The sequence below is a fragment of the Bos taurus genome, chromosome 17, assembly GCF_002263795.3.
Source record: "Bos taurus isolate L1 Dominette 01449 registration number 42190680 breed Hereford chromosome 17, ARS-UCD2.0, whole genome shotgun sequence".
Taxonomy (NCBI): Eukaryota; Metazoa; Chordata; class Mammalia; order Artiodactyla; family Bovidae; genus Bos; species Bos taurus.
This window is the reverse complement of record NC_037344.1, coordinates 52133179-52151520: the sequence shown is the minus strand read 5'-3', so window position 1 is coordinate 52151520 and position 18342 is coordinate 52133179. Positions and strand designations below refer to the sequence as shown.

General features: G+C 48.8%; 1 protein-coding gene across 3 annotated transcripts in view; it reads right to left on the bottom strand.

Moving 5' to 3' along the window:
• RILPL1 (Rab interacting lysosomal protein like 1) overlaps window positions 1–18342 on the bottom strand; it is a 41712-nt gene that overhangs the window by 1864 nt on the left and 21506 nt on the right. Inside the window, exons 5-7 of one of the 3 annotated variants that reach the window (XM_005217756.3) lie at window positions 10675–10847; window positions 8164–8256; window positions 1138–1225 (exon numbers count right to left, since the gene is read on the bottom strand). In XM_005217756.3, coding sequence (XP_005217813.1) covers window positions 1138–1225; window positions 8164–8256; window positions 10675–10847 — 354 coding nt within the window. 3 annotated transcript variants of the gene reach the window in all.

The window sequence follows — 18342 nt, the reverse complement described above, 5'->3', positions numbered from 1 at the left end:
TGAACTTGGTCAGAGTTATAGTAATTCAGTTATGTTTTCTGAGAGCAGGAATAGGAAGGAACCCCTGAGAAATCAAAGCTTCAACTATTTTTAGTTCCCTCTGTCCGTTTACCTATTAGGTTTTATTGTTTGTTTTGTTTCTGTTTTTTGGTGCTGTGGCCTATGGAGTTCAGTTTCAATCACATTTGGGTGAAAATGATTTTCCTATTCTGTGGTTATTGGATCCTACAATCACTTCCTACCTAGAATGAAGTAGTCTTTCACTGTAAAGCTGGGGCAAGCAAAGTCTGCCTGGAGAAATCCTCTGTACTAGCTAAAGTCTCTCTCTCTCTTTTAATGATGTCTTCTTGGACTGTTTTTGTTTGTTTGTCTTTAAACTTTTTACTTTGTACTGCGGTATAGCTGATTAACGATGTTGTGATAGTTTCAAGTGAACAGCGAAGGGACTCAGGCATGTATATGTAAAGCCTCTTTTTCTTCCTGCAGCCAATATATGTACTGGCAAATGAAGGAATGACTCTCATTCTGGGTTATTTGAGAGCTCTTTCTGTAATGTAATCAAAGCAATTAAGCTGGCCAGAAATATAGCAGCATTCATCACTGATACATATCATGTCTGCCTGATTCAAGCAGGAAAGCCACTTGCCACTTCCTGTCTAAGGGGACACAGAATCAAGACAAAGTCCCCTCTTCTGCTTTTCCTGTTAACAAGCTCAAACGGCTTGCTGACGATGGCTTGGCAAAACAAAGCAGTTTAGAAAGCCAGGGTGTGAAGATCGAAAAACACAGGGTTAGTGTCACTTGGGGTGGGTCGTGGTGGGTGTGGCTTACTGACCCGTCATTTAAAGGACCTTCTTTACTGGATCATGGACAAGGTGGTTTTAGAATGGAAACAGAAAAGACAAAAAGAATTATCGGTGACAGAGCCCAGAATTCCAAGGCCTCACTCGTGCAGATGGAGCGTTCATGAGTGGCACGTTTGAAATCACACTCAACACCCACTTCAAATGGGAACACGCAGGGGGATGGCCATGCAGCTAAAGGGGCCACAGGAGACAGGCCAGCCCCAGCGATAGCCGCAGCAGACACTGCAAAGGCACAGCTCAAGAGGAAACCAGAAAAAAATCCAGTGCCTACGAGGGACACAAGTCGTCGGACAGGCTGCAGGGTGGGGTCATCTATTATCAGTCCGGCTGCTACCATGGGCATTATGGCTGTAAAGATCCTGGTTAGAAAAGTACAGATAGACACAGAGAAGATAAAAACAGGGGAGGTTGGGACTTCCCTGGTGGTCCAGCGGCTGAGACTTCGCGATCCCAATGCAAGGGGCCCCGGGTTCGACCCCTGGTCAGGAAACTAGATCCCACATGCTGTAACTAAGAGTTTCCATGCCTCCACTAAAGATCCCGCATGCTGCAACAAAGACTCAGTGGAGCCCAATTAAAAAAACAGGGGCAAGGCGTGAAAAAGAAACACTCTCCACAGACAGGTCAGCTGAAGGGTTTGCTTATGGTTAACGTGGAACTGTGCTGCCCACCTACCACCCCGCCTCTGTGCATATTTTGGAAAGTCCTAACCCGTAGCTCAGAATGTGACCTTATTTAGAAATAGAACCCTTGCAGATGTAACTAGTTTTGGTGAGGTCATACCAGAGTAGGGTGGCCCCAGCCCAATACAACTGGTGTCCTTATAAAGGCAGACATGTGGACACAGACATGCATACAGGAAGAAGGCCACGTGAAGATGAAGACAAAGTTTGGGGTGATGCTTCTATGAGTGAACAAAGGCCAAAGATGGCCAGCAAACCACCAGAAGCTAGGAGAGAGGCATGGAGAAGACGATCTCTCTCAACCCTTTGAAGGAACAGACCCCGCCGAGCACCCTGATCTTGGACGTCTAGCTTTCAGAACTGTGAGACAATACATCTCTGTTGTTTAAACCAGCTTGGTTTGTGGTACAGCAACCCTAGCAAATGAATAGCATGTGACAACCACGTAGGGAAGACAGGCTGGCCTCAAGGGCTGAAAACACAGGCCTGGATGTGAAGAACGGTAGATCAAAACCTCCTGTGGGATTCAGTGGTGACATCCGTGGGCATCTTCCAGCCTGTCTCCCCCACCCGCCACAAACTGCAGGCTTTGTATCCTGAAGGCAGCCAGGGGAGACGCAGGAGAGAAGATGAGGCAGCCAGGATGGGCCGGGCAGGAGACAGGCTGCATAATCGCTCCCCTGGATGAGCCAGAGCCTACTCGGCAAGCTCTGGGAGACAGTGGCTGACAGGGAAGCCTGGCGTGCTCCATGGGGTTGCAGAGAGTCGGACACAACTTAGCCACTGAACAACAAACAGTAATGAATGCTCATCAGTTCCTTGTCTGGGCAAGGAAAATGAAGAAACTCCAACCACGTCTCCAGAACTTATTTTGAACAGCTTGGTTTTGTTTTTGTTTGTTTTTTTAAAGAGGTTGGCTGGGGAAAAGATATAATAATATGATGATCTCAAATGAGGTTTGAGAATTCTGTCTGGATCACTTTTCATGCAACTCCCCAAAGTAGCTGGGAGCTGGCATCTCAGCAGAACCGATCTGAACGGCTTCTCATGGTGACAGTGAGGGGCTTTCTACTGAATGGGCCCAGTCCACAGAGGCCAGGCTAGCGGGCATCATTAGCTTCTCGGCCATAAGGCTCTGCATTCACCTTTATGCTCTCTCTAGCATAACAGGGAGCCCCCACAGACACAGTCGTTGTTTGGGGGATGGCCCCAGATATGCAGGCTGGGTATTTTTCCTGGATAGATGTTTGCCTGCTGGGAAATGCTGGACTTCATTTGGGGCCCAATCAGGGGCCAGACTGATGCATTAGGGCCTTGGGACACCTGGCGGGGAGGCAGGAGGGGGTTCTGGTTGAGCTACTCTGTGGGTCTCGCTGGGATCCCTGACATGGACGGCCCCCGCTCCCCTCCCCATTCCAGGTGCCTCCCTGCATAAGCCACCTCCTCCAAAGGGACAGCCACTGCCATGAAAAAAGACTGGCTTGTTTTGGTCAAAAGTTATATCCTGGATACAATGTAGCTGGTTTCAAGCTCCCACCAGCCCCCACCACCGCCCCACCCTGCAACAATTATTTCTGGAAGACTCAAAGCAAATGAGGTTCTAACAGTGGCATTTCAGGCAGTGCAATGGGCGGCTGTGAAGAAGTTATTTCTGGGCTGCAGTGAGCAGGGTGGCAGGTAGGAGGACAGGGAGAGATTGCACCATTGTCACTACCGTTGGATACTCAGGTGACCACCTGCTTCAAGGGCCAGCTTTTCTGGTGTGTGAGGCCAGCTGTTCTGATTGCAGCTTCCCTGGCTGAGCCTCTGTGCCCACTACCAGCTGGTCAGCCCCCTTCCTCCGCTCAGCAGCCCTGTGTGTGCCTGTCAGCCCGTGATGGAGAGCTGCGAGTGACACAAAGGGGGCGCTGGTGCCTGGTGTCCACTGGGGACGAGGGTGGAGCCACTCAGGCGCTCCCTCGTGACCTTCCCAGGCAGTGCCAGCCCAGACTCTCTGGCCAGCAGCTGCTCAATCACAAGCTATTCTTGGAACGTCCTCTGGGCACGCTGTTTGGACAGGCGGTTGGAGTTTCTGGTTCCCTCGACCAGTTCAGCCCAGAAATGTAGACTCTGGAGTCTTTGGCTGGTGGTGCATTTGAAAGATAAGGGAACTGGGCAGTCAGCCCATAGCTGGTGACTCGGGAAGTGGGGGAGGTAAAGAAAAGGAGGGGCAGGGAGGCCGAATGAGGCGGTTGGGGCAAGCACAGGGCTGGGTGGCAAAACAAGGCATGGGTTCCAATCCATCCCAACTTTGATCCTTCCCAGCAAGTGATCGCAGTGAAGTCAGTGGGCTTCCCTGGGCCTCAGTTTCCTCATCTGAGAAATGGTGCTAACAGTCCCAGCTCTGAATCTCCCGACAGGGCAGAACCTCCAAGGTATTAAATAGTTACTGCTTACTCATTGGTGGGTGGGGAAAGTGGTGGACAGCAGGAAGCTGAGCTGGGGAAGAGCTGTGAGCTGCACTAAAAAGGCTGTGTCGGGATTTCCCGACGCACTGGACACCGTGGTCCAGTGGCTGGGATGCTACGCTCCCAATGCGGAGGGGCCCGGGTTCCATCCCTAAGTCAGGCAACTAGATCCCAAGTGCCACATCTAAGACCTGGAGCAGCCAAGTAAATTTAAAAAAAAAAAAAGCTGTATGACTAACATTCCACAAAAGCCAGGACAAAGGGACCAGACAGACCCAGATGGGTGCCTGAGAGTGAAAGATGGAGAGGGAGACAGGCGTGGAACCATCTTAAGAATGGCCACTCCCTTCCCTGGTCTCCAGGGAAGATCCATTTCTGCCCCAGGCTCTGAGCTCGTGGTCACCCTGATGCAGCTTCCGGTCAGCGGCCGAGGCGGACAAAGGCGACTGCTGTCCTGTCTGGGCTGGTCAAAAGCCTTTTGTGCCAGTTTGATCTCCCACTTATCCCCTAGAAGACCGGGGCAGCCATGGGACTAGCCACCTGCACCCCATGGAAGAGAGAATCTGAATTCCCTCTCCCTCTCTGTCTCTGGCTCCCAGATTCCAGCTGCTTCTCCAGCCAGGCTCAGACCCCAGGTCTTGCTGAGCAACCAGAGGCCAAACTAAAGGGGAAATGCAGTTTGAGAACAGAGTCCTTTCCGGAACAATCTGGGAAAAAAGAGGACCAGACACCACAGCCAACTCAAGTGTCTGTAGAAGAACTAGTAGAAAAAAGAGTGTTGGCTAATTCTGATTCCTTTCCTCTGGATTTTACCTAGTTTGCCATTTGCAAAGACCAACACTTAATTACCTGTTTTAGAGAGAGGGGGCTGGAGTGGAAAACTAGAAAGTCAGAACCACACTGCTTCAGAAGGAAGCCTTAGAATTACACGTGACTTGGAATTACAGTGCCGGAGATGCTGTACATGCAGTGCTGGTGGAGCAGAGGTGATGGAAAGGTCTGGCTGTTAAAGGGAAGGAGCTGCTGAGGGAAGAAGATGTTGCTCTCTTGGTCTTATCCTTCCCTTAGCCAAGGGAGGGACTGTGTGAGCTCATAAACGTTTTCTCTACTTCCCCAGGATTTAAGCCAAAGCATGTAAGATCACTTCTGCTTGTCCTAGGGCTTCCTTGGTAGCTGAGATGGTAAAGAATCTGCCTGCAATGCAGGAGACCTGGGTTTGATCCCTGGGTTTGGAAGATCCCGTGGAGAGGAAATAGCTACCCACTCCAGTATTCTTGCCTGGAGAATTCCATGGACAGAGGAACCTGACAGGCTACAGTCCATGGGGTTGCAAAGAGTTGGACATGACAGAGCAAATAACACTTTCTCTTTTCACTTTCTGCTCATCCTTACATGCAAGTGGGGCTGGAGGACAGATCAGGGTCTCAGCGAAAGGAATCCCACTTCTTACCAAGCACTGGATGGGAAATCTTAACCAAAGATACTGAGTACATCAGAGAATCAAGACCAAAGGGCTCCTTCTCCCCAAAGATGAGGTTACAGTGAACGCTGGTTACTTCTGTCTGCTCAGCAAACTGATCTTGCTTGGGGTCTGTCCCTCCCTTAACGTCAGTCTGTGGGAACTGGATGCAGTTAAAGCTGCTCCAAGCTTCAGGTGTGAGAAACAGACCAGACCAGACCTATGGATGCACTGCCCTGTGATTGGCTTAGGGGGTGGTCATGTGACCTGGTCAGAGCCAATGAGACTCAATTCTGTGACCCTGTGGGAGATTCTCTTTTCCCACTGAAGTTTCATACCAGAAAGCAGAAGCCTGAGCTGATGGTGGCTGTACTGCCACCCAAGAATACAGCACACAGAAAGGAAAACTGGGGTAGAGGTGGAGGGAACGAGGCAAAGCCCTGATGACAAGGCCTGGATCCAGCTGAATCTAAAGCCAAGATGACCTGAAAATTGTTAGTTGCTTGACCAACAGTTTATCTTAAGTTACTTAGAGGTGCGTTTCAAGTGCCATCAGAAGATTACAAACTAATACATGGCCAACATGGTGTTGAGATCCAGAGGAGGCCTATCAATGAATAGTTCCAAGCTTCACCCCCAGGAAATATTTATCCCTAAGCAGAACTGGGGACCACCCCCCCCAAATCCAGCAGATAGAGGGCCAACGTGTGAAGCTGGCCAAGAGTGGCTTGGAAGAAACCCACATCTTTAACCCCACACTCTACAGGGAGGCCAGCCTTTCCCAGGGCCCAACATTTGAACAAGTCATCCCTTTCTAAGGGCAAAACAAAAACCAACCCAGGGACTTCCCTGGCGGTCCAGTAACCAGTAGTCCAGTAACAGAAGTCCAGTAACTGGACTTCTAACATAGAGGGTGCAGGTTCGATCCCTGGTTGGGGACCTAGGATCCCACATGCCTCAAGGCCAAGAAACCAAAACATAAAACAGAAGCAATATTGTAACAAATTCAATAAAGACTTTAAAAATAGTCCACATGAAAAAGAACATCTTAAAAAAAAAAAAAAAAGACTGTACTTCCAATGCAGGAGGTGTGGGCTCAGTCCTTGGTCAGGGAACTAAGATCCCATACGCCGCCCAGCTCAATCAAAAACCCAAACCAAATAAAACCAAACAAAAACTAAAAGCAGAAGGTCCAGCAGTTACACACACTTTGCATTCCCTTCCCATCCCTCAACGCTGAGGCTTAAGTCAATTCACAGGATAAGAACTAGTCAAGGATGTTCAAACATAAATGGGCTTTAAAGTTTGAGGCATCCACATAACACCCCAATTCCCCTCTCCAAACATCCCAGCTAGCTTTCCAACCCAGGCCACTTGCTTTCACAAAGCTTCTACCAGGGTTTGTGTGGAAGAACTGAGGCCTCTTTTACAATAAGTTGTAAGGCTGAGAGCCAGGAAGACCCTCTTAGGGGAGAACAGGAGGCCACAAGACAGCTGGGAGTGGGAGGCCCTCCTGCAGTTTAAAATGGGAACTGTGGGCTAGGTGCCTGGGTTTGAACCCTGACTCTGCTTCTTATTAGCTGTATGACCCTGGGCAGGTGACTGACTTCAGTGCCTCAGTTTCCTTAATTGTAAAATGGGAATGACAATACCCCCACCTCACAGGGCTACTGGAAAAGACCCTGATGCTGAGAAAGACTGAGGACAGAAGGAGAAGGGGGCGACAGAGAATGGGATGGTTGGATGGCATCACTGACTCAATGGACATGAGTTTGAGCAAACTCTGGAAGATAGTGAAGGACAGGGAAGCCTGGAGTGCTGCAGTCCATGGGGTCGCAAAAAGTTGGACGTGACTGAGCGACTGAACAATAACACAGGGCTATGGTGAGGACTCAATCTGCCGGGACAGTACTGGGCACATAGTACATTCTTAGTAGATATTAGCACATAGTAGGTTCTTGGTAGATATTAGCTAATGAGACTAGAGCTTTAACCCTTTACCTGAAGGGTTGCAGGGGTCAATGAACCAAAAACTGTTTACAAAATTGTATGATTTCCTCCCCCAACCTCTCCAGGAAATGGTCTGCAACCTCTCATCTGAGTCTCAAAGGAGTCTTTTGATGCGAGGATCCCTTTAGTAGCTTTAAGTCTAGTTGAGGGCAACGACTAGGTTGCTCTTTTTCTTGTGTATTCCCCACAGCAACCAGGACCTGGCTCTGCATGTATTATGCACCAATGAATACTTAATAGAGACATGGAGGGACAGATAAAGTCATCACAGAAAAGCATAGATAGGGTGGACCTGGGGCCATTCGGACATCTCAGAGCTGGGGTTTCAAGCCCTTAAGATGCACAAACCTTCCCCACCACGCAGTATTTCAGAGACATGCCCCACCTGATACACTCAAGCAAGCCCTGAGCGTCAGCCATAGGTCCCAGCCCTTTCCCGCACTCTCAGCCTTCCCCAAACCTCTCTGCCCAGGGACCAACCCCCATCCCCCTAGGAGGAACTCAGCCTTCAAGGTATAGAGGTGAACACCAAGTCAAGGGCTAGGCCCAAAGTGCCCCAGGGTTAGGTCCATCTCGGCAGAAGGCGGTTAGTGACAAGCCCCGGCCTGGAGCAGGTGCCCAGGAGAAGTGAGAGGTCATGTGAACCACCAGCTCAGCCGGCAACGAGCAGCTCCAGATACCGGAAGCGCAGCACTTACAGTCGCTTGATCCCAGACTCGGGCTGGGGAGACATTCTCGGGTGGGCAATGGGTGGAGGTTGGGGTATTTGATTCTCCTCTTCGATTTCTTCACTGGAAGGAGTTGAGAGACATGAGATTAGAGAGTCAACAATTCCATGAAAGCTGGAATATTTCAAGGGCACTGTCTGGTGGTCTGAGAGGGCACATACTTTTACAAAGGAGTGATAATAAGGGACCCAGGAGGACAACAGTGGCCTTCGCCCCACAAGCTCTCTGCCTCAGGGGCTGGCTTCTGGAATGGCCAGTTAAGAGGAAGGATATGTCCCGGAGGCAATGCACACAGGTGTCTGCAGCCCCTTTGGCCCAGTTGGCCATGAGTGAGAAATTTCAGGAAGGTACCCACATCTCTACTTTAAGTTTACTTTGGAGAGTCTAGCCAAATAGAATGATTTCCTATTTCCTATTCTTTCCAAATGTTTCCTTGTCTCCACGCCTTTGCGATTCATTCTGCCTGGAATATGCCACCCACATCTCCCATATCTAAGAAGTACCCTTTCCTTTAGAGAAGGCACAGTTCAAATGCCACCTCCTCCATGAAGCCTTCCTGATTTCCACCCCATCCCCAAGCCAGAAGAGATTTCTCTCTTTTTCAAGCAGCCAGTGCACACACTGTCATAAAACTTTCTTATGTGGCAGACTCGCAGTGGGTTTTCAATAAGCATGTATGGCATTGTATTTTCTCTGATGTCTTATCTTCCCTACAAGGGCAGGGACCACATTGGTCCTTCCTTCCAGTTTTCTATTCAACAGGCACTTGTGCACCTACTCTGGGCTAAGCTGCCTCCTGAGTGCTGGGAACTTAGTCATGAACAAGACAAGTAAGGTTTCTGGTGCCATGATGGTGCAGTCTGGTGTGGAAACAGACAATAAAACCAGCATGTTCCGGAACAGGAGAATGTGAAATGGTGAAAAAAGCCATGAAGAAAGTAAAACTGAGGGGGGTGTGGGACTTCCCTGGTGGTGCAGTGAATAAGAATCCGCCTGCCAGTGCAGGAGGACATGGGTTGACCCCTGGTCAGGGAAGATTCCACAGGCTGTGGAGCACTAAGCCCGCATGAGGGCCTGAGAGCCAAAAGTACTGAAGCCTGTGCTCCACAATGAGAAGCCTGAGCACCACAACGAGGAGCAGCCCCTGCTTGTTGCAACTAGAGAAAGCCTGCACAAATCAATGAAGACACAGCACAGCCAAAAAGAAAGCAAAACTGAGTAAAATGAGAGACTGTGACTAGGGCAGAGCACTCCTTGAAGGGGCGGCGATGGTGAAGGAACGCCTCTCTCAGGATGTGACACCCGACCCAAACCCCGAGTGACCAGGAGCCAACTATGGGAAGAGTCATGCAGAATGTTTTTCCAGCTGCAGGAGCAGCATGTGCAAAGGTCCTGAAGTTACCTGAACCGAGCAAGGTGTGTTTTGAGGAACCAATAGAAGGGCAATGTGTACAAAGCTGGGGCTTCCCAGGTGGCGCTAGTGGTAAAGAACCCACCTGCCAATGCAGGAAACATGAGACATGGGTTCGATCCCTGAGTTGGGAAGATCCCCTGGAGAAGGGAATGGCAACCCACTCCAGTATTCTTGCCTGGAGAATCCCATGGATAGAGGAGCCTGGCAGGCTACAGTCCACAGGGTCACACAGAGTTGGACACGACTGAGCGACGAAGCACATGTACAAAGCTGAACGAGTATGAGGTGGCATGGTATGAGACAGTTGTTTAAGTCAGAAAAGTGCTGTGCATAGGACTTTGCAGGAGAATGGGAATGTTTTTCTTCACTGTTCAATATGTGGCCATCAGCCACAAGTGCTGATGGAACACTTGAAATGTGGTAAGTGCCACTGAGGAACTGAATTTTACATTTTACTTAAGTTTAATGCATTTAAATAGCCACACATGGCTAGTGGCTACTGTATGTGTAAGGACTTCATTGATCACGGATGAACTAAATGATCAAAAATATTAGGCTGGGTAGCTCCATCATGTCTGTTAATTTTTTTCCTTTTTATCCCCCACCATCTCTTATCTGTAATTCCCAAATCCAAACAGCTCTAAAAACCAAAATTCGCTTTTTTGGTCATTCATTTGGTGGCAAACTCTGAAATGAAATTTCGTGAGGCTGTTTATCATCTTGACTGATCCCACTGATTTCGTATGAATGTTCACATTTTTTGCTGCAAAAATATTCTTTTGTTTGATTTGGGGGGAGCTGCCCCAGAACTCACATGTAGTAAAGATTATAAGGTAATACAGTATTTATAATATTCCTTTTTAACTGCTGGAAAAGTTCTGAATTATAAGAGGAATCTGAGCCCCAGTTTCAGAAAGGAATTCTGAGTTGGTATGTAAGTGCTTCAGGCCAGCGACGATGCCCACAACGAACACAGGTGCAGTCCTTGTCTTCCAGGTGTGAATTTGTCCCCAGACTCTGAACAACCTCAGAATGGAGCCAGCCTGGGAGCTCCGCGGAACACTCACCTCTTATAGTATGCCAGCTCTTCTTGCAACAAAAACACCTTGGACTTGAGCTCATTCCTTTCATGTAGCACGTCCCGCAGCTCCTGCAGTGTGAACCGGGGGCGGTTGGGGTCCTTGAGATCCATGGCTACCTTCTCCGCCTCGGAGACACACTCTTCTCCGCCCAGCTCCGCCTGGAGGGGGCAGAGATGCTGCTAATGAATTCCTGGCCACAGCCACTAGCACCCACTCTGCATCCTGCCGGAGCCTGAATTTCCCACCCTCCCCAGGGCCTGAGCAGCTTGCCGAGGGCGCTATTTTAAGAACTTGCGGGCGGCCTCTGCTCACGTTCTGTGCAGTCAGCATTCATCCTTGGGGAGAGCACAGCCAGTGGCCACCTGTGCACTGTTTGCCTTCTCAATACCCAGACCCACAGTCCCATTGCCTCTCCAGTTGACTCAGGGTTTTAATTACAAATAACACTAAAAGGCGTCAGAGGAGAAGAAACGCAATGCTCCCCCAGTGCCACCGTCCTCGTAAGTCTGCCTGATTTCCCTTCCCCATGTTCTTGCTTCATTTTCTAACCAATTGGCATATTCAGTCCTGTCTGACTCTTTGCAACCCCATGGACTCTAGCCTGCCAGGCTCCTCCGTCCATGGAATTACCCAGGCAAGAATACTGGAGTGGGCTGCCATTTCCTCCTCCAGGGGATCTTCCCATCCTGGGAATCAAACCCGAGCGTATTGCATCTCCTCTCGTGTCCACTGCGCCTCCTAGGAAGCCCTTACTAACGGAGGCTATTGCTAATTTGGCCAAAGTCGCTGGAATCAGATCCAGTGTGCCATTCTCTATTCCTTTTTTCTTTGATAAGAAGTTGTACACAGTTTCCTATTTGTTACTAGCCTTCTGGCCTTCCCCAGGGGTGGCGGGGATCTATTCACTGGCGTTCCGTGGAAGCCCTGGTAGGGGTGGAGGTGGGAGGTTAATGTTGCAGCTGCCGCAGGGCATTTATGTCTCTTCCACGTGGATCACACAGATGGATCCTAGTCTGCTAAGTTTCCAGACCCAAACCCCACACTCCTGCTCTCTTCCACAGCAAGGAGTTTTGTGGTTGTTTTTCCTAATTGTGATAAAAATCCACTTAACATAAAATCTCCATTTTAAAATGCACAATTCAGGGATTTCCCTGGTGGTCCAGTGGTTAAGCTTCTGCACTCTCAGTGCAGGGGGCCCAGGTTCAATCCCTGGTTGGAGAACTAAGATCCTACATACCACTTGGCATGGCCAAAAATTAAAAAGAAAATAAAATTCAATATAAAAAATCAAAACCCTATTAAAAATAAAACGCACAATTCCATGATGTTAGATGGCACAATGGTAAAGAACCTGCCTACCAATGCAGGAGACTCAGGAGACACAGATTCAATCCCTGGGTCGGGAAGGTCCCCTGAAGAAGGAAACAGCAACCCACTCCAGTATTCTTGCCTGGAGAATTCCATGGAGAGAGGAGCCTGGCGGGCTACAGTCCATGGGGTCACAGAGAGTCGGACACGACTGAGCGTGCACGCGTGTAGCACGTTCTTGGTGCAGTGCAACCACTTCTAACTGGTTTCAAAACATTTTCCAGAGGAAACTCCACACCCATCAGCAGTCCCCCTTTCCCCAGCCTCTGGCAACCACCATCTGCTTTCTGTTTCTCTATGAGTCTGCCTTTTCTGGACATTTTCTAGAAATGGAATCATATATGTGGCTTTTGGTGACTGGTTTCTTTCACTCATGTTTTCAAGATTCATCTACATTGTAGCCCGTATCAGCACGTCATTCCTTTTCATTGCTAAATAATATTCCACTGAGTGAATAGACCACATTTTGTTTATCCTTTTATCCACTGATGGACATCTAAATTGCTTCTACCTTTAGGTAAATGAACAATGCTGCCATGAGCATCTGTGTGCGAAGATTTGTTTGAACACTTCAGTTCCTTGGGGTATACATCTAGGAGTGGAATTGCTGGGTCATATGGTGACTCTATGTTTAACTTCTGGAGGAACTGCCAAACTGTTTTCCACAGTGGCTGCCCCCTTTTACATTCCTGTAAGCAGTGTAGGAGGGGTTTGACATTCTCCACATCCTTGCCAACATTTTTTTCTTTTTTTGATAGCAAGGAAGTTTTTGCAAGCTTTCCAGGTCCAAGCTGGCCGTATCAGCAGGTGGCCCATACTCTACAGGCAGTGTACAATTCCTGACAGCCTTGCGTTGCCAATGTCCCATGATTGTCCAGAAGGAGTGGACAAAAGCTTAGGACAACAGTTGGAAAGCTTTGGACCAAGGGAAAGGGATTGAAATACAGAACTGGCTCCCCACCCCACCAAAACCCCACAGAAGCACAAGGAGAAAGGGACTCCAGCCTAGATGGGCCAGGTGGCTGAAGGACTACAGGAGGCAGAGCTGAGATGCCTCACGTCTGGAGAGAGTCGGGGACGTGCTGTTCTGGGAGAGGACAGTTGAAAGGAGACACCACCCACCAGAGGAGATCAGGTGACGGCAGAGCCACCCGGCAGGCGTGGGATGGGAAGCGGGTCTGAGCCGGAGTCAGCGCGAGCAGGGGCAGCAGGGGAGGGGTCTGGAGGCGGCGGGAAACTGAAACCTGACACACGCCGCCCACCCAAGCCAGCTGGGCAGCTGAGAGGGGCCCCTTCCTGCCCAAGAACTGGGGAGGAGACAGGGGATTAACACCCCAGGAAGGCACTCTAAGGTGGTCACTGATGCCACACCTGCAAAGGACTGTGTTCTCAGGGTACATCTTCAAAGGGTTTCGGGTTTTTTTTTTTTGGCTGTACCATTGGCATGTGGGATCTTAGCTCCCCAACTAGGGATTGAACCTGCGCCCCTGGCATTGGAAGCATGGAGTCTTAACCACTAGACCACCAGGGAAGTCCATCTTCAGTGTTTAACTCCCTCTGCAGAGCCTTTGGGGCCGCCCCTTGGACCACCTGATGACCATACATTCAGACAGTATCCTCTACCCAAGACCATGTAGAACAAATGCTTAATACACAGCAAGCACTCACTAATGGCAGTTCTCTTCTCTTCCTCTGCCCAGGTTAACCACAGAGCATCCTCGGAGGTGTGTGTGTATGTGTTAGTCGCTCAGTTGTGTCCAACTCTTTGCAACCCCATGGACTGTAGCCTGCCAGGCTCCTCTATCCATGGATTTTCCAGGCAAGAAGACAGGAGTGCGTTGCCATTCTCTTCTCCAGGGGATCTTCCCAATCCAGGGATCAAACCCAGGTCTAATAGTCACTTAATATGACTGAGCACCAACTTTGTGCCTGCTGGTCACTGAGCTAATAAGATGAATCAGACAGGTGGAGGTGGAGGAAAGATACACACAAATAGAAATTTATAAGATAATATAATGAAAGGTGCAAGGACATCAATTCTGAGGAGGACCACAGAAGATGTTACTGCAGATGTGGTCTCTGTGCACAGGGTCTTGAGGGATGTGTAGGAGTTCACCAAGAACTCTGGGCCCACCCCAGTGGCCCCACTTCCACCCGACCCACCTTTTATTTGATTCTGTGTTCTAAAACTCCTTTGAAGTAGTTGCCAATTGTTTTAGATCAGGAGATTTCACATTAAAGTTTGGGTTTCGGGCTTCTTTTTGGGAAAAATATTGGAAAACTAGGTCACATGGAGTCTACATGGCAACACTGGGCTGATGCTGTGTGGCAGCTACGTCCTTTTATGCGCTGTTTCCAGGGCTGCACACTCATCTCTCCTTTTTCCCTCTCTGCCTAGATGCCATAGGTGTTAAAAGCTGTAGACAGAAATCTCAGGCTCACACACTCCCTTCCAGCCCTTCCTTCAAACAACCCAGGCTCTTACACTCGCTGGGCAAGTCCCCTGCCTCTTTCTGTCTCTGGGAAGTGCCAGCTGACAGATGATCACATGCCTGGGGAAGACATAAAGCCCTTCAGGAGGGGTCCCAACCCCTCACTTTCCCAGAGGGCTCTGGGCAAGCTGCCTGCTCCTTTCCAGGCCCGTTTCCCCAGTGAGCCCTAAAAAACCCATTAATATTTCTAAGGGGTCTTCCCACGCCTACATCAGGCATTCTTATGAATACAGGCTTTCAGGGTATGGTAGTTCCCTGCTCACCTCCATGGGCTGTCCTCACCCAAGACACCAAAGGGCTTGCTCAGAACCTGAGTTCTTTATCTCTGGCAAAAAGACAGTTCTTTTATCAGAGGAACAACCTGATCCCCTTAGAGCTTGAGGGATGCCGAGACAGGTGTGGAAAAAAAAGTCCTGATTTCTGGGACTGCCGCCTGGAAGTGCAGAAGAGGATGAGACTGGGGCTTCAGCTTTTCCAGAGGCCACCAGGCACTGCTGCAGTGCCCTGGGCAGCCCAGTCCTCAAGAGACATGGCCAAGGCTCTTCCCAACATGGCAATCGGGTCAATCGGCAGCGAGCCTTCTAGACTTAGCCCATGAGGGACCACAGAGGTAGCTCGGGTTATCGCTGATTGTCTGTGGTCCCCTGAGGCTCTCTGGGCACAGCTTGAGGGAGATGCCTGAGGCCCCAGGTACTCCCCAGGGAGGCCCAAGAGACCAACCGACAAGCAATGGGGCCTGTCCAGAGGCCTTAGGGAGACAATACCTTCCATCAGGGCCCTCCATCCTGAGTCCTGGCCCCCTGGGCATGCTCCCCTCACCCCACCACTGCCTGGGTCTAGCAAGATCACTTCCTGTGCTCCCAAGGCCCCTGGAACATACTTCTGAGCAGCCCTCGCCCAGCAGTGGGGAATGACTGTGCTCTGGTCACCCTTGGTAGCTCCAGGCTACCATGGATAAATTCAGTGCCCAAAACCCTGGTTCACAGGCCAGCCATCAGGCCCCTCTCTGCTTTTCCTGTATACTTAAAAACAAACAAACAACTAGAAACAGACTCACAGACTTAAAAAATGGACTTACAGTTACCAGGGGGGAAGGATGAGGGGAAGGGATAGTAAGGGAGTATGGGATCAACATGTACACTCTGCTAAATTTAACATGGATAACCAACAAGGACCTACTGTGTAGCACAGGGAACTTTGCCGTATGTCATGTGGCAGCCTGAACAGGAGGGGAGTTTGGGGGAGAACAGATACATGCATAGGTATGGCTGAGTCACTTTACTGTGTGCCTGACACTATCACAACATCTTAATCAGCTACACTCCAATATAAAAAGTTAACAAACAAACAAACAAATAAAAACCCCAACTTACTAAGAAATCATAACTTAAAAGGCGGAGACACTGACATCGAGGAGGTACTATTACCTTTAAGTTTTCTTACTGGTTTTATATAAAGTCCTTCAGACAAGAAGCCGACTTCATTTTCTTAGGGTTTATATGTCCAACTGTCAAAGGCAGGACAGCCATCAGTTAAACTGTGAGAAGCTGGATGAGCTAGAAAACATGCTGAGTAGGAAGGTAGTCAGGATCACATGGTGCATGAGTCCATTTCAACGAAATGTCCAGAAGAAGCGAATCCACAGAAACAGAAAGTAAACGAGTGGTTGCCGAGGCTGGGGGAGGCAGATGGGGAGTGACTGCTGATGCGTAGGGAGTTTCTTTCCGGGCTGATGGAAATGTTCTAGATAGTGGTGACAATCACACAATAGAGTGAATATATTTAATGCTAAAAACCACTGACCTGGGGACTTCCCAGGAAGTCTCGTGGATAAGATTTTGCCCTTTTGGGACTTCCCTGCTGGTCCAGTGGCTAAGACCATGAGCTCCCAATGCAAGGGACCTGGGTTTGATCCCTGGTCAGGGAACTAGATCCCACATGCTGCAACTAAGACCCTGTACAGCCAAATAAATAAATATTATTTTTTAAAGACTTTGTGCTTCTAAGGCAGCAGGTGCGGGTTTGATCCCTGGATAGAACTAAGATTCCACATGGCACAGCCAAAAAATAAAAAAATTTATCTGTACACTTTAAAATGGATGGATTGTATACCATGTGAATTACCTCTCAATAAATATGTTATAAAAATATACAAAGAGACCTGCCTACTGGAGATCACACTGAAATGACAGCATTAACATCTCAGAAAGAATCATATGAATCAAGAGGCAATGTTAAGAACAGATTCCTCTAGGCAAATACCCAGAGAAAACCATAATTCAAAAAGATACATGCACCCCAGTGTTCACTGCAGCACTCTTTACAATAGCCAGGACATGGAAGCAACCTAAATGTCCATCAACGCAGGAATGGATAAAGAAGATGTGATACATATATACAAACGAATACTACTCAGCCATAAAAGGGAAGGAAACAGGGTCATTTGTAGAGATGTGGATGGAAATAGAGTCTGTCATACAGAGTTAAGTAAGACAGAAAGAGAAAAACAAATATCGTATATTAGCGCATACATGTGGACTCTAGAAAAATGGTACAGATGATCTTATTTGTAAAGCAGAAATGGAGACACAGAGAACAAATGTGTGGATACCGAGGGGGATGGGGTGGAGTTTGGGATGAATTGGGAAATTGGGATTGACATAAATACATTATTGATACTATGTATAAAATAGATAAATAAGAACATACTGTATAGCTCAATGCTCTGTGGTGACCTAAATGGGAAGGAAATTTTAAAAAGGTGGGGGGTGGAATACATGCATACATATAGCTGGTTCACTCTGCTGTACAGCAGAAACTAACACAATATTGTAAAGCAACTATACGCCAATGGGCTTCCCTGGTGGCTCAGCTGGTAAAGAATCCGCCTGCAATGCGGGAGACCTGGGTTCGATCCCTGGGTTGGAAGATCCCCTGGCGGAGGGCATGGCAACCTACTCCAGTATTCTTGCCAGGAGAATCCACATGGACAGAGGAGCCTGTCGGGCTACAGTCCATGGGGTCGCAAAGAGCTGGACACAACTGAGCGATTAAGCACAGCACAGTACATACTCTGATAAAAGTTTAAAAAAAAAAAAAGAATGGATTCCTCCCTGGCTCTGGATCCCTGCATAGCTCCCATCTTCCGTCACTGATCTGGTGCCAGGACTAACTACCACCCCAGCCTCACCCTGCACAGTCTCTAGTCTGACTTATGCTGTTCCTCTTGCCCCACATTCCATCCCCGGACATCCTACCCAGCCCATAGACCGTTCTCAAGGCCTTGAAGCCCTGCATGGCCATCTCCTCTACACTCCGAATTCACTGTGCCCTTCTCTGATCACCACCCTCTATCCAGCCATGCTAACTTTTTTTATATTGGAGTATGATTGCTTTACAATATTGTGTTGGTTTCTGCTGTACAATGAAGTGAATCAGCTGTTTGTATATATACACCCCTCCCTCCTGGACCGCTCTCCCAGCATCCCCATCCCGCCTATCCAGGTCATCACAGAGCACTGAGCTGAGCTCCTTGTGCTATATGGCAGCTTCCCACTACTATCTGTTTTACACATGGTGGTGTACATATGTCAGTCCTCATCTCCCGATTTGTCCCCCCCTCCCCTTCCCCCACCCTGTGCCGACATGTCTGTTCTCTACCTCTGTGTCTCTATTCTTGCTTTGGAAATAGGTTCATCTGTCCATTTTTCTAGAGTCCACATATATGCATTAATATATGATATTTGTTTTCTCTTTCTGACTTAATTCACTCTGCATGACAGATTCTAGGTCC